Source organism: Eubalaena glacialis, chromosome 12 (assembly GCF_028564815.1).
Source record: "Eubalaena glacialis isolate mEubGla1 chromosome 12, mEubGla1.1.hap2.+ XY, whole genome shotgun sequence".
Classification (NCBI taxonomy): domain Eukaryota; kingdom Metazoa; phylum Chordata; class Mammalia; order Artiodactyla; family Balaenidae; genus Eubalaena; species Eubalaena glacialis.
The window spans coordinates 33631528-33645126 of NC_083727.1; the positions used below are offsets into that span (position 1 = coordinate 33631528).

A 13599-nucleotide genomic window follows, 5' to 3' on the forward strand; every position below is an offset into this window, starting at 1 on the left:
AAATGCAAATTATAAAACTCCAGGATAACACAGTATAAAATCTGGATGACTTTGGGTATGGTGATGACTTTTTAGTTACGACACCAAAGCAATTGATGAAAGGAATATTTGATAAGCTGGTCTTCATTAAAGTTAAAAACTCTGCATTGTGACAGACACCGTCAAGAGAATGAGAAGGCAAGTCACAGATTGGGGGAAAATATTTGCAAGACATAGCTAATAAAAAACTGTTACAAAGAACATTTAATAATAATTTAAAAAACAACTAGATTAAAAAATGAGAAAAGTCTTAGTTCATTCAGGCTGCTATAGCAAAATACCACACACTAGGTGGCTAATAAATGACAGGAGTTTATTTCTCACAGTTCTGGAGATTGGGAAGTACAAAATCACATCCCAGGCATCCCAGGTGTCTGTTGAGGGCCTGCTTCCTGGTTCATAAGTAGTGTCTTTTCACTTTGTGCCTACATGGCAAAAAGGGACAAAGGATCTCTCTGGGGTCCCTATTATAAGGGCACTACTTCCATTCATGAAGGCTCTGCCTTTATGACCTAATCACCTCCCAAAGGCCTCACCTCCTAATATCATCACCTTGGGGGTTAGGATTTCAACATAGGAATTTTGGAGAGGACACACACATTCATTCCATAGCAAGACCTGAACAGACATCTCACCGAAGAAGATATACAGATGGCAAATAAGCATATAAAAATGCTCAACATAATATGTCATTAGGGAATTGTAAATGAAAACTAGAATGAGATACTACTACATGCCTACTAGAATGGCCAAAATTCAGAACACTGACAACACCAAATGCTGGTGAGGATTTGGAGCAATAGGAACTCTTACTCATTGCTGCTGGGAATGCAAAATGGTACAGCCACTTTGGAAGACAGTTTGGAGATTTCTTACAAAACTAAACACACTCTTCCCATATGACCCAGCAATTGCACTCTTCGGTTTTCACACAAATGAATTGAAAACTTATATACTTGGATGTTTATAGCAGCTTTATTCATACTGCCAAAGCTTAAAAGCAACCAAGGTGTCCTTCAGTAGGTGAATGGATAAATAAACTTGGTACATCCAGAAAATGGAATACTACCCAGCACTAAAAAGAAATGAGCTCTCAAGCCATCAAAAGACATTGAGGAAACTTAAATGTATATTACTAAGTGAAAAAAGCCAATCTGAAAAGGTTACATACTGTATGACTCCAACTATATGATATATGATATACAGAGACAGTAAAAAGATCAGTGGTTGCCAGGGGTTAAGGAACAGGGAGAGGTGAATAGGCAGACCATGGAGGACTTTCAGGGCAGTGAAACCACTCTAAATGATACTATAAAGGTGGAGACATGTCATTAAACATTTGTCAAAATCTAGAGAATGTACAATACCAAGAGTGAACCCTAAAGTAAACTATAGGCTTTGAGGGATGATGATTCGTCAGTGTAGCTTCATCTATTGGAACAAACGTATCCCTCTGGTGGAGGATGTTGATAATGCGGGAGGCTGTGCTTGCCTTGGGGCAGGGGGCATATGGGAAATCTCGGTATTTTCCAATCAATTTTGCTTTAAACTTCTCAAAAATACAAAGTCCATTTAAAAAAATTTAGTATGTGAGAGTCTGCTGGAAAGATGAAAGGATGTCGGTTAAGAAGTAATAAATAATAATAATAATATTAAAGGCTCAGATCATTTGGCTGTAATCAACAGTGTCAGTTTTGCTTATACCTCTTTTCCCAGTGTCTGTCATTCTGTTATAGTGTCTAGAACATATTTGACCCTTAGTAAGGATTAATTAAATGAATGAATGAATGAAAGGCCCCTTTTCCATGGAATTTTCCCTAGTTACCCTTAACAATATTAAATTAATCCATTTGTGTGTATTTCTCAGGTACATTCCTTTATTTTATTTCATGCTGTGTTACATATTTACTTGCACTTGTCCCATATTACCCTTCACATACCTAAATGCTTATATCCCCCCCCCCACACACACCCACTCGAGATTGCAACCTCCTTGAAGACAGACTGAGCCTCATTTTTATCTTTCATCTGCCAACACTTAGTGCTTGGGCTTTGTATGTGGTGAACATTCATATGTGCTGTTGAATTGAGATTACTTTGGCATGATCCGTTTCAAAATTCTTATTTAGTGTATTCACATAACCAATACAAAATTGTTAATTATTGAATTGATATGAGACAATCTGTACTCATTAATCTGATTAATATCTAACTACATTTGGCAAGAAACTCTGTTCTGTATTTGTACATTCCACATTGCTGGTAGGAGATTCTGAAAAAGTGTTTAGTATGCTACTTGTAACATCAGGGCCATTGTTTAGCATTACGTGCTCAGAATCCCATTTGATTTCCCTGTGGAAATTCTCCTAAGCCAGCAGCAGGTTAGGTGGAAATGGTACTGGGCCAGTGGGAATCTGGAATCTGGGTCCTACTTAGGTCCTTGAATTTGGTGAAGTACATGGCCATTGCTAATTCATTTCACTATCATGGCCTGAGGGATTTCTTCTTAAAAAAATGGACTAGATAATCTGTAAGAACCTTCTAGCTCCAATATTTTTTGTCATTTAAAGTTCTTTGATAATCAAACTGGATCCCTAAATTCCAGGCCAATTTTCCAGTTCATGCATTTTTCTCGCCACAAGATGGCAGACTTTATGCTGTTTTCTTCATTCTGTATCAGGGAAAAGAACCTTAACCCTCTTGCAGTTTTGAAAATTTAAAACTCCCAATATCTTAAAAAGTCTGATAAACGCAACATGGACTTTACATTCTGACTCTAAAAAGTGTCTTGAATGCTTTGGATTTTCATGATAAAGAAGATTTCCTCTTTTGTGGGGGATAATGATTTAGGCTGTATTTCTATACAAACACAAAAATCTTATGATGAGATCAAAGAGACTACAAGTATTTTCATTTGTTTTTCTTTTTCCTTACATAGCCAGAGCCAGGGCTTTGGGAATCCAGAATCGATAAAAACTTTACCATGGAAGCTACTGGATAGAGTACTCAAAATATACTGTCATTCTGATATTTTTAGCCATTGTCCTTGACACTTCCCAAGTATGTATCCCAATCTTTTCTTGTGCTACTGGGTTCTCAGATTTTATCTGTGGCAGAAGTAGCAAGTCAAAAATACATCTATTTCATGCACCAAATTGGGATTTAGGAAGAACAAGATTTGCATTTCAGAAATTTGAAGTAATTTTCCTTAATTATACATCATCTATCTGCTTTAAGAAGAAGCATGATTTTGCCAACTTACCCTGGTCAGAAGTTCATTCATTTCTGTCACCAGCGTGTTCAGATTGCCTTCTGCCAACTGAATGAGCCTCTCTGGGGCCCGCTGAGGTGAGAGCAAATGCTGAAAAAGATTTCATTCCATATGTTTTTTAGTAAATGGTCTTGCAGCGATCATGGGTTGAACATTTAAAAGAACACATTTTTTCTTTATATACAAAGAACTTAGCCTTCTCACCTTCAGAGAAGAGAGAAACTATTTCAGTTGGGCACTTACAAAGCACCGTGCAGAATAATCTGGCAAATAATACAAACTGCTGCAATTTATTGAGACATTACTATGTTCCAGGTCTTTTTGTTTTGTTTTTCATTTAGCTCTTACAACAGTTCTATGAGATAAATGCTATTTCATTTTGTATATAGAAAACTGTGGCTTAAAGATACTTAAAAATTTATACAAGATTGCACAGCCAGTAAGGGGTAGAGTCAAGAAGAACCTTGTCTGAGTCTTTAAGGCTCCCATTCTAATCAACAGTTTACAGAGATACGGTTTACAGGTTTATTACCTCTTTCTTTGAGGACAGGAGCCCTGACAGAAGGACCTGGCCAGACACTAACTAACTGCATGGCGTCAATGTTGTAGGAGCTGGCCTGGCACTCACAGATGGGCCATTTTCCTCTCCTATTGAACATAATCAATCTCACCAAACACTAACAGTAGACAGGATCAATCTGTGAGAGTGATGAATGAAGCAAAAGATGAGACCACTCCATAACCTTATCTAAATGCAGACGAAATCATGGTCTCCGTGCAGACCACAAAAGTACCTCAAATCCCATTTTCTGGCTAATAATCCTGGCTAATATGAGTGACCACTGCCTCCTTACTAACTGTAGCTTTAGCCTCCCTTTTTCTTCCCTCCTTCTAGATAAGATTCATTAGAATACTTAATTATGGAATTATTCCCACTTCCTAAGAGTACCCAGTCCAACACAAACCCCTGCTTCCTTGAATCTGCCCCCAAATTCCCTAGCACAAACCCCCAATACTCTAAGTGATTCCTAATGCCTTGTTATTGAGACAGCCCCAATTCCCCACACTGTGCAGTGCCCCTTGTTGCAACAAGTTAGTAAACCCAACTTTGTTCTATCACATGTGTGTTTCTGGTCATCTCTGGCTGGAACGCAGGGAGCATTGACACAGTTAAAGGAACTGAACAAAGAGGGCACATAACTTGCTTAAGGATTTAGAATATCAAAATGGGATTCCAAATATCCAGATATTAAACAAATTATGGAAGAAGAACACAAACAGAATCAAGAAAGACTGGAATTTAAGGAAAATCAAGGTCATTCTGACCAATACCCAGCCATAAGGAAATAGGTCACTGAACCCCAGGCTTGATGTCCACAGATTGGAACCTCTTTCAGAGGACACTTCAATACTTCATCCATTGCTTAAGTTATTACTTTAAAAATTTTTTACGTCCTACTGAAGTATTTGCTTCTCTACTTTAATTTTCTTTCTTTGTATTCCTTCCATACATGATAACTGGTCAGCATTTTCTTTATTAGAACTCTTTGCACTCCTGAATGCTGGGCCTACAAAGTAAACTCAGATTCCTCTGCCTGGCTTTCATGATTGTCCTTCATATTACCCAGCCCCACTGAAGTCTCCAGCCTCATCTTTCACTAGCAGGCCTGACTTCTAATGTCTGCTGGACAGGCCTCGCTCATCCATACCTCTGCCTCTGCGCATGTGGCTCTCCTAGATTCAGTGGCAAGAGTATGGATGGGCTGCGGGTCAAGGAGACCTCACTACTGGCGGACTGAGCCCTTCTCTCTTTGACCTGTGTGAAGGTAGTTTCATTCTCACAGGCCCTAAAGTTAAACTACCTCCTTCCAAGTCCCAGCTCTGTACCTAGGAGCCATGTGACCTTGTCTCTGTGCCTAAGTGTCCCTACCCGGCTATCTGAGACAAACATAGCTAACACAGTACTCCTTTCCTACTTCTTGGAGTTTCTGTAAAATCTATGTATGATAATTCACATAAGACTTTAGTCAATTGTCTACCACAGAGATACTCATCAATAAATGTTATTCTTGCTATCATTATGATTGGTTTCTTCTTCTGGTAAATAAGGATAATAATACTTACTTTGAAGGTTGTGGTCTAAATTAAAGAATATATTCCCTAGAAGAATGTCCGCCAGTGCCTAGTGAATAAATCTTAGATTTCTTCCTCCAGTCTTCACCAGTAATTCTCTGCCTATTGAAATTGTTTCTATCCTTCAAGTTCTAACACAAATTATACTTTCATTAATGATGTATTCCCTGGTTACTCTGGATCTCATCTATTTCTCCAATCTTTGAACTCTACTGTATGTCAAATTTCTATAAAGCACGTGGTAATTATGTATTTTTGCTAATTGTTTAATTATTGTTTAACTATTTTTAAACCACATAGACTCTAAGCTTCCTAAGGGTAGTGACTGCATTATAGGGGGTCATGAAACCCCTGGGGAACCAAGTGCAATACTGGGGCATTCCAGAGTTTCTTAATAAATATCCAGTAATTGACTGATAGTGTATAAGGAGTCACTTTTCATCTTTTTTTTAATCAGGTGAAACAACTCCAATTTCCTTAACATTTCCTCTTTATCCCATTAACTACTGAAAGCTTTAACGGTGTCTTAGAATAGTGTTTCTCTTACAACAAAATTAGTTCTTGTTGAAGTACTTTCAAAAGTCTCCTCATTCTCTAGTACAAAATTTTCACCTTGCGTTTTCATTTTGACAGTAAACTTAAATGTTAATGTAAGCATTTCTGGAACCCAGGCTGGGCACCTGAGAGATGCACAGAGCCACTTGATCTTAGCACCTACATTTGCATGCCTGTTTGATCATATGGAAGATTGAGCACATAAATCATGAGAACTCGTCAAGTGATGTCAAATGTCATTTCAGGACCCCTCACAAAGAGTTCTCTAGTTCAAATTGTGGAAAGGTAGGAGAACTGAGTTACCACATGTCACATGCTGATGAAAGAACCTATGTGGAAGTAGTCAGTATGATATTCTTGTTGCAAGTAGCAATTTGCTTTCAGCAAAAATCATCTGTTATTTTATATTAATGTTTTTAATTTGAATTTTATTTTTTTTAGGCTTTGTAAAGATGAATTTGTTTTGATTTTATAGAGCTATTAAGTATAAGGAGTTCATATCTGATTTTATGTTTGCACATATTTAAGGAACATAATAAAATTGATTTAGGCCAAACACTGGGGGTACATGAGCCTCTTTTTCCATAAGAGCAATCAGTAAATTATAGTTCTCAAGTTTGAAAAACACTGGTTTAGAAAGTCTCTGAATTTCCCTAACGGCTGCCTGCCTTGATTTGGGACAATGGGAAGAGCATTTACCAATTACGGCAATTACCCCTTTGGAAGCTTCTGTCATTTTTTCCCTGGCTCTTGCTGTTACCGCTCCAACCTACCTTGAGTTCCTGAGTCCTATTTTCAAGAACATACAGAATTTTATAAGGAGCGGGCAGTGGGCCAGTGAGGTTGATGCTTGTGGCCATCTGCTGCAGGCGGGCCAAGTCACCGAGAAGAAGGCCGGTGCATTCATCTCCACAAACTGTGAAAGGGAAACAGCAAAGGATATTTACTTCTGCTAAGCATCCCAGGCAGATGTGCAAAGATTTCAGCTATGAAATATTTTATGGCCTAAGTATTATTCTGTGAAAGATGATGTTTCTCATCTCAGGTAATTAATGCTTTCGAATGGATGACGGTTGATAAAAGATGAAAAGAACAACAAAAGAGCAGACATGCCTGTTGCCCAGAACCTGAAATATGGATGATGATATAAACTGAGGAACCAAAGAGGAGGAGCAAACGGATTTTGAGGGTAAACGAGTGTATCGCCTAAGTACTAGAGGAGAGGTAAAACACGGACTATAACATTATAAATGCCCCAGAGAGTCCCACATGAACAATCTAGAGGAAATCTGTAATTGGCAATAAAATATGCTTTGGAATCTAAAAATGTATACATTGCTCCATTAGATTGCAATGTGGAATGTCTATAGCAATTGGGTCTCCACATGCTTCAGGTATTACATATTCAAAAACTGTATGACTCTTTAGCTTGACATCTATTGAGAAGAATATTTTTAAAAGTCAAAAGAACTCTTTTACAATTTGTTTTTTTCTCATGATGAAATGTATTTATTTATTACTTACTTGTTCACTTACTTACTTATGCATTTGCCAACTCTTCCTCTTTAACTATTCAGCACATTATCACTCATGATTAGATGCAGTCCCACAAATTCCTACTTTGATGATTAACCTAATCCTGTCTTGTGGATAAATAATTGCCAAAAGCCAGGAAAACTTTATTCTTGAAGTAGCCAAGAGTGCTAGTGTTGTACCTATATTTTTTCAATGATTAGAAAGAGGGACTATTCAAATTTGGTGGTGGTGAAAGGGGGATGGATGGTAGTAGGGTGGTGGAGAGAAACAATGGTTTCTTCACCATTATCATGTGAATCTCATAAATAGTACAATTTCTAAAATTAAAAGATATTGATTCTTTTGGAGGCTTTATAAAATATACCTGTTCAGTTTGGATTTTTAGTTCAAAATTTTTTTTTCACTCTTTGCATCAGAGTAATGAGATGTAGCTTCTCCATGCCAAGAAGCACGTGCTACCATATTTATGATATGCGTTCATGCATACAGTTACAATTTCTAGCTTACATTCTGCAGATAGAGGTATAAAAACTATACACATGTTAGAAGGGAGGAAAATATATAACATGAAAAATACTGAGACTTGGAGCAGCTTTGGATCATGCCCCAAACTGGCAAGAATTCAATTAGTTCTCTAAACAGGACTCCCTTGAGCTGCCTAATGGAGAGAAAACCATTAACTGAAGCTTGTAAACAAAGAGAAGTAGTACAGAGAGTGATTTTGTGATGGGACAGCAGTTAGAGGTGAGTTACAATATCTCTTCACAGGGATTAAACTGCCCCAGCAGGGCTTTTAATAAATCAGCTCCTTGCAGGTGACACCTGTAAGTGTTGAGTGTCACCTGCAGGGGCGCTGTAAGCTCCTGATGCCTTGCAAGCTGAGTGAACAAAGAGGCTTTGGGAGCTGGAGGTGGAATCTGAAACTAGAGCTGGATCTCTTCCTCTTCTAGCCAGAACGAAAGAGAATTTGCTCTGCATGGAAACTAAGTAAAAGGAAGAGAATGCCGTGGCTTCAAACCCTCAGTTCAATGCAAGTGCTTGAGAAGCTTCAACAGACCTCTTGACATGAAGCAATTGTTGAAAACACAACCTGGAACACAATTAGGTACCAAATTGACTATGTCTAAACACCAAGACCCAGTCTGATTCTCACACTTGAGTGGGTTTCAGAATCATCTGAGGGCTTTCTTAAATCACAGGAGGCTGGGCCATACCCCTAGCACTTCTGATTCACGAGGTGACTGAATCACCTGGTTTCTGATTCTCTGACTGAGCATGTGCTTCTCTAACAAACTCCCAGGTGAACACTAATACTCTGGTCGGAGCACCACACTTTGAATAACTACTAGATCAACAGCAATGGCATGACCTGGGAGCTTGTTAGAAATACATAATCTTGGGCTCTATCCTAGATCTAGTGAACCAGAATCTGTATTTAAGAAAGATTCCCATGTGACCTATGCATGTTAATGTTTGAAAAGCACTACTGTAGGTCAGTGGTTCTCCATCTTGGCTGCATACAAATAATGGCGATTTACAAAATACAGGTATCTAGGTGTTTCCCCTACCCACCTCCAGAGAATCTGATTTGATGGGTCTGTGGTGAGGCCCAGGCATCAGTATATTTAAGAGATTCCAGATGATCCTATCATACAGCCAGGGTTTAGAACCACTGGGCCAGATAACAAACTTTAGGGATGCTCTGCCCTAAAGGGAGCAAGGATTTGGAAGAGGTCATTTTACTTGCTGTCTCCTCTGCCGAGAACACTTCTTTCTTCACCTTCACCCATGTGACTCCTGGAGATCTAGGTCAAGTGCTCAAGTGTTACTTCCTCGGAGGAGAAGGCCCTGATGACTCTGAAATTACTGTCCCCACCAACCACTACTGTATTCCCTTTGTCTTTTTATCTTAACACTCATGCATGTATAGGCTATCTTTTCATTTTATGTGTTTATATATTGTCTCTCTCTCCTCAGAGAGGGACCTTAATCAACTTTGGTCACAGTGCCTAAGAAAGTGTCTTGCACATAGTAAATAATCAATAAATATTTGTTTACTACTATCTTTGTGAAAGGAGAGCAAAAAATATTTTGGAGAAGATCAGGGAGTTACAAGGAGAGGACTGAGAGAAGAATAGAGAGAGGGAGAGAAAGAGATAGAGAAATAGAGATAAAAATATTGGCCAAATAGGAAATGTCTGAATGTGAGAACATTTTATGTGATACGAAATGAAGAGTCACACAGATATGTGAGGAACAGAATAGTATAAAAACAATGGCCAGAGAGAGAAAATTGTCTTGTGATTGGAGAGGCAGAAACTGACTGATGTCAAGGAGATAATTGCTATGATACCTGCATGAGGTAATACTGACACAGGAAAGGTATTGGAATGGAGGAATGGAGGGGAAGAAAAGATATACAAAACATTAATAAAAGAAAGGACACAGCTGGGTTACTGGCCAGATAAAGATGATGCTCCTTTCTGGGGAGGAGGGAGGGTTAAAAGTGTTTACCATGTCTTTGCTGCTCCTCCCATTAAGAGGTGGAGTCTATTCCCCCGCACATCCCCCTTTGAATCTGGGTTGGCTTTATGACAAACTCTGACCATCAGAATGCTTCAGAGGGACACTGAGCCTTAGCTTCAAGGAGTTTCGCAGTTTCTGCTTCCACACTTCTGGAATCCTGCTGCCTTGTGGAAAATCCCAGGCTAGCCTTCTTGAGGAAGAGAGGCAACATGAGCAACAGAAAGGCAGATCCAACCATTCTAGCTGAGGGCCTACCAGGTGAATAAGGCCATCTAGGAACCCACCCCACCGCATGATAACGAAACAACTATCCAAGGGGACCCTGTTCAAATTGCCAACCTACAGAATAGTGAGGATATATATAGTTGCTGTATATTATCAACAACTATTAACATTTGGAGTAGTAGCAATAGATAACTGATAAACTTTCTCAAGTTTCGCATGTGTGATTTAGAATGTGAATTCAGCTTAGAGACTTCAAGTTGCAATTCATAGGTTAAAAAGTATTAACAACAGTTCTTAATTTTATTCAGAGTTAAGAAGAATGTGAAGGTTCCTCTCCCACTGAATCCAAGTTCATCACTACTTTAAAAGTTCCATTCAAAGCACTGTGCTCTTTTTTCACTTTCAAGATCTTGAAAGATACTTGATAATATGACATCTCACTATGCTTTTTAGGGTAGTGTATGCTTCAGAAATACTTTGCTAGCTCTTTCTCTAATTTATCTATAATTCATAACCTACCCATTTCTAAGAGGAATTGAGTCAGCTCATTGATAATGGTATGGCTAGAGGCTCCTTACTGATGGTTCCAGAAATTTTCAGGGAAAAGTTTTCTCAGTATCCTCAGTTTTCACTTCAGACAAGCAGAAATCAGGGACTGGAAGGCAGAACTAGATCTGATTTACTGTAACACACCGCAGAGTAAATTGGTGAGCTAGAATGCCAAGAGGCATGATGGATACGGATTTTTCTGTCATTTATTCTACCCCCTGCCCATCTGTTTTGGTTCCTCATCTTCAGTTGTTGAAATGAAAATGTACTTAATTGCTCTTTCAAGGACTCATAATTCCATTTTATGTCTCTGTGTCCAAAGGTCTATTATTATCCCATGTCTTATGGTCTCCGTATCTGCTTTTGGGGGAACAAAGTACAAGCACATTTCCATAGATGAAAGGTAAGTTTTAGAGTATGCTCCAAGTCATATACTAACATCTGTCCAAATGGGTCAGAAAGACTTATGAATTCGACAGCCATGGGATTTTTTCAAAGCTTCTGTACAAGTCTAGTTCATGCAGTTATAAGATAAACACATGGGGAAATGTGCCCTTTACATAATGGTTTGCTAGTTTATCCTGACACAAAATATTTAACTTACACCACAAGCTACTTTTATTTGTCCTCAAAAAGTCTGAAATGTCTGGCAACAAACACTGGAAATGGGATGCAAATTAAAACCACGTTTAATTCACTATGATAGGGAAGATCTGAAGAGTGCATAGAGACAAGGAATATTCACATTATGTAAACAATTGTTCTTTGATAAGGGTGCAGTAACTGCTCAGTGTAAATTAACACCTATCTTACAATCAAGACCCCCAAGGAACCTCTCCAAACCATTCTCCTATTCAGCAATAGAGATAAGGTTATAAAATGAGATTCTGTCTGAAATGCATGGGAGCAAAAGCAAATATTTCAAGACTATGATTATATTTTACATGACTAAATGTTTTTGAGGCTTTGCTTATAAAAGTGTCAGGATAAATTTGTGTCTAATACTAGCAAATGCAATACTACATTCAGGTTGTTATAGCTGGGCACATGTAAGGGGCAAATCATGCAGCTGATATCACAGATCTTTCCGTTAGCAATTAGTACAAAATACTGCATTTCTACCAGAGTCCCCCATGCATAATAACTACTGGCTTACCGTCACAAAAAATTCACACACTGCATCCAAACCAAAGAAGCCAAAGCTGAAATGAGTGCATTGCATATTTTTAAAAAGGCCAAACCTATTAACCAATTTTAGGTAAAGATACATAAATTGTCTGCTCTAATCAAAAAGGGATAAAATGAGTAAATATACATTTCTAACAAAAGATAAAATTTGTGTGTTAATATGTGTGTTTTAATTTAATTCTTCTACATTAAGGCCATTGATAATTCCTTGGGTATGGATTGTATATTTCTCTTTCCTCTTTCTTCTTCAAGAAGGAAGTTTTAGATTAGCATTTATTTAAGGCTTATTAAAATGGACTCAGTTATTCCATATTATTTATAGATAAATATCTTCTAAAATAAAAATGTGGTTTCAGACCCATTAAAAAGGTTTTTTTTTTTTTTTGCCTGTTAGTTCTTTGAATAGAGGGAAAAACTTTCTGTAGGTTTAGGATGAGGCTGATGAATTTATTCATGTACCAAGTAGTTGTGATATATATACCTATATAAATATTAAATAAAATTATGTATATAAATATATATTAAAAATAAGTTCGATATGGTTCAAGTATGGTATAGCTCTTCAAAAAACAAATGGAAGCTTTGAAAGTATTATAAGTAATAATGGGACAGTAGCTTTTATCTACACAATATTCACTACATTGAAGACAATATGTTATGTCTTGCCTTCATTATCTCATCTAATGTTTACAGCAGTTCTATGAGGTAAGTACTATTAGTACCCTAATTTTAAAGATGAGAAAAAGAGTTACAATCATAGTGTTTATGAATCTATAAATAATGTATTTGAAGAACTTTAAGAGAAGAGAAAAATGTAAGGTCACCATAAAAGGGGTTTTCAGTGACTTGAAAAGCCTAGAATTATAAAAAAAACAGAATTTAGCCTAACCTGTCTCATCAAAAACTGAGGAGCTGCACAAAGCATCATGCTTTTGAAAAAAATGATCAAATAATAACCATGATGATAAGAACAGCTAAAATTTATTGAACATCTATTATGCTTAGACACCACCTAATGTACATAGGATTTCATTTCCAGTTTACGGATAATAAAATGAGGTTTAGAAAAGTTAACTAACCGAATGTCACACAAATTTTATGTGGCCAGCCAGAATTCAAAGCTTCTATAGCCTCTTCACTATAGCATGCTTCCTTGCATTAGGAGATGCTCTGTTTCAGGGACACCACCAAATAGATGATGATTAGACTACCTCATTTATAAGACTTCCAACTTTAAGATGATGTGATCTATTTTTCTTCAAGGTTAATAAACTTCCTGGATTCTGCAGAGTGCAAATTGCAATCAAGTAGAGTTTACTCTCAAAATAAAGCCTGACTGAAAAGAAAAGAAATAGTGATCAGCCTCTTCTATACAACAGTTCAACAGCACAACTCCTTAATCTATTAATGGAACGGCTTTCTCAATGTGATATACAAACCACTGAGACTGATGGCCAATAAGAAAATTACCTGGAATCAGAGTGATAGTTGCTGTTCTACAACATTGCTAGCCTGGACCAAGGCCAAGAATGTTGTCAACAAGAAACTCAAAGCATCTTTCACTAATAAAATAGATG

At 37.6% G+C, this 13599-nt stretch overlaps 1 protein-coding gene across 1 annotated transcript in view; it reads right to left on the bottom strand.

Moving 5' to 3' along the window:
* The window catches only part of LAMA2 (laminin subunit alpha 2), a 627718-nt gene that overhangs the window by 142853 nt on the left and 471266 nt on the right, over positions 1-13599 (bottom strand). Inside the window, exons 33-34 of the mRNA XM_061207556.1 lie at positions 6772-6914; positions 3302-3400 (exon numbers count right to left, since the gene is read on the bottom strand). Coding sequence (XP_061063539.1) covers positions 3302-3400; positions 6772-6914 — 242 coding nt within the window. The remainder of the gene's footprint in view (positions 1-3301; positions 3401-6771; positions 6915-13599) is intronic.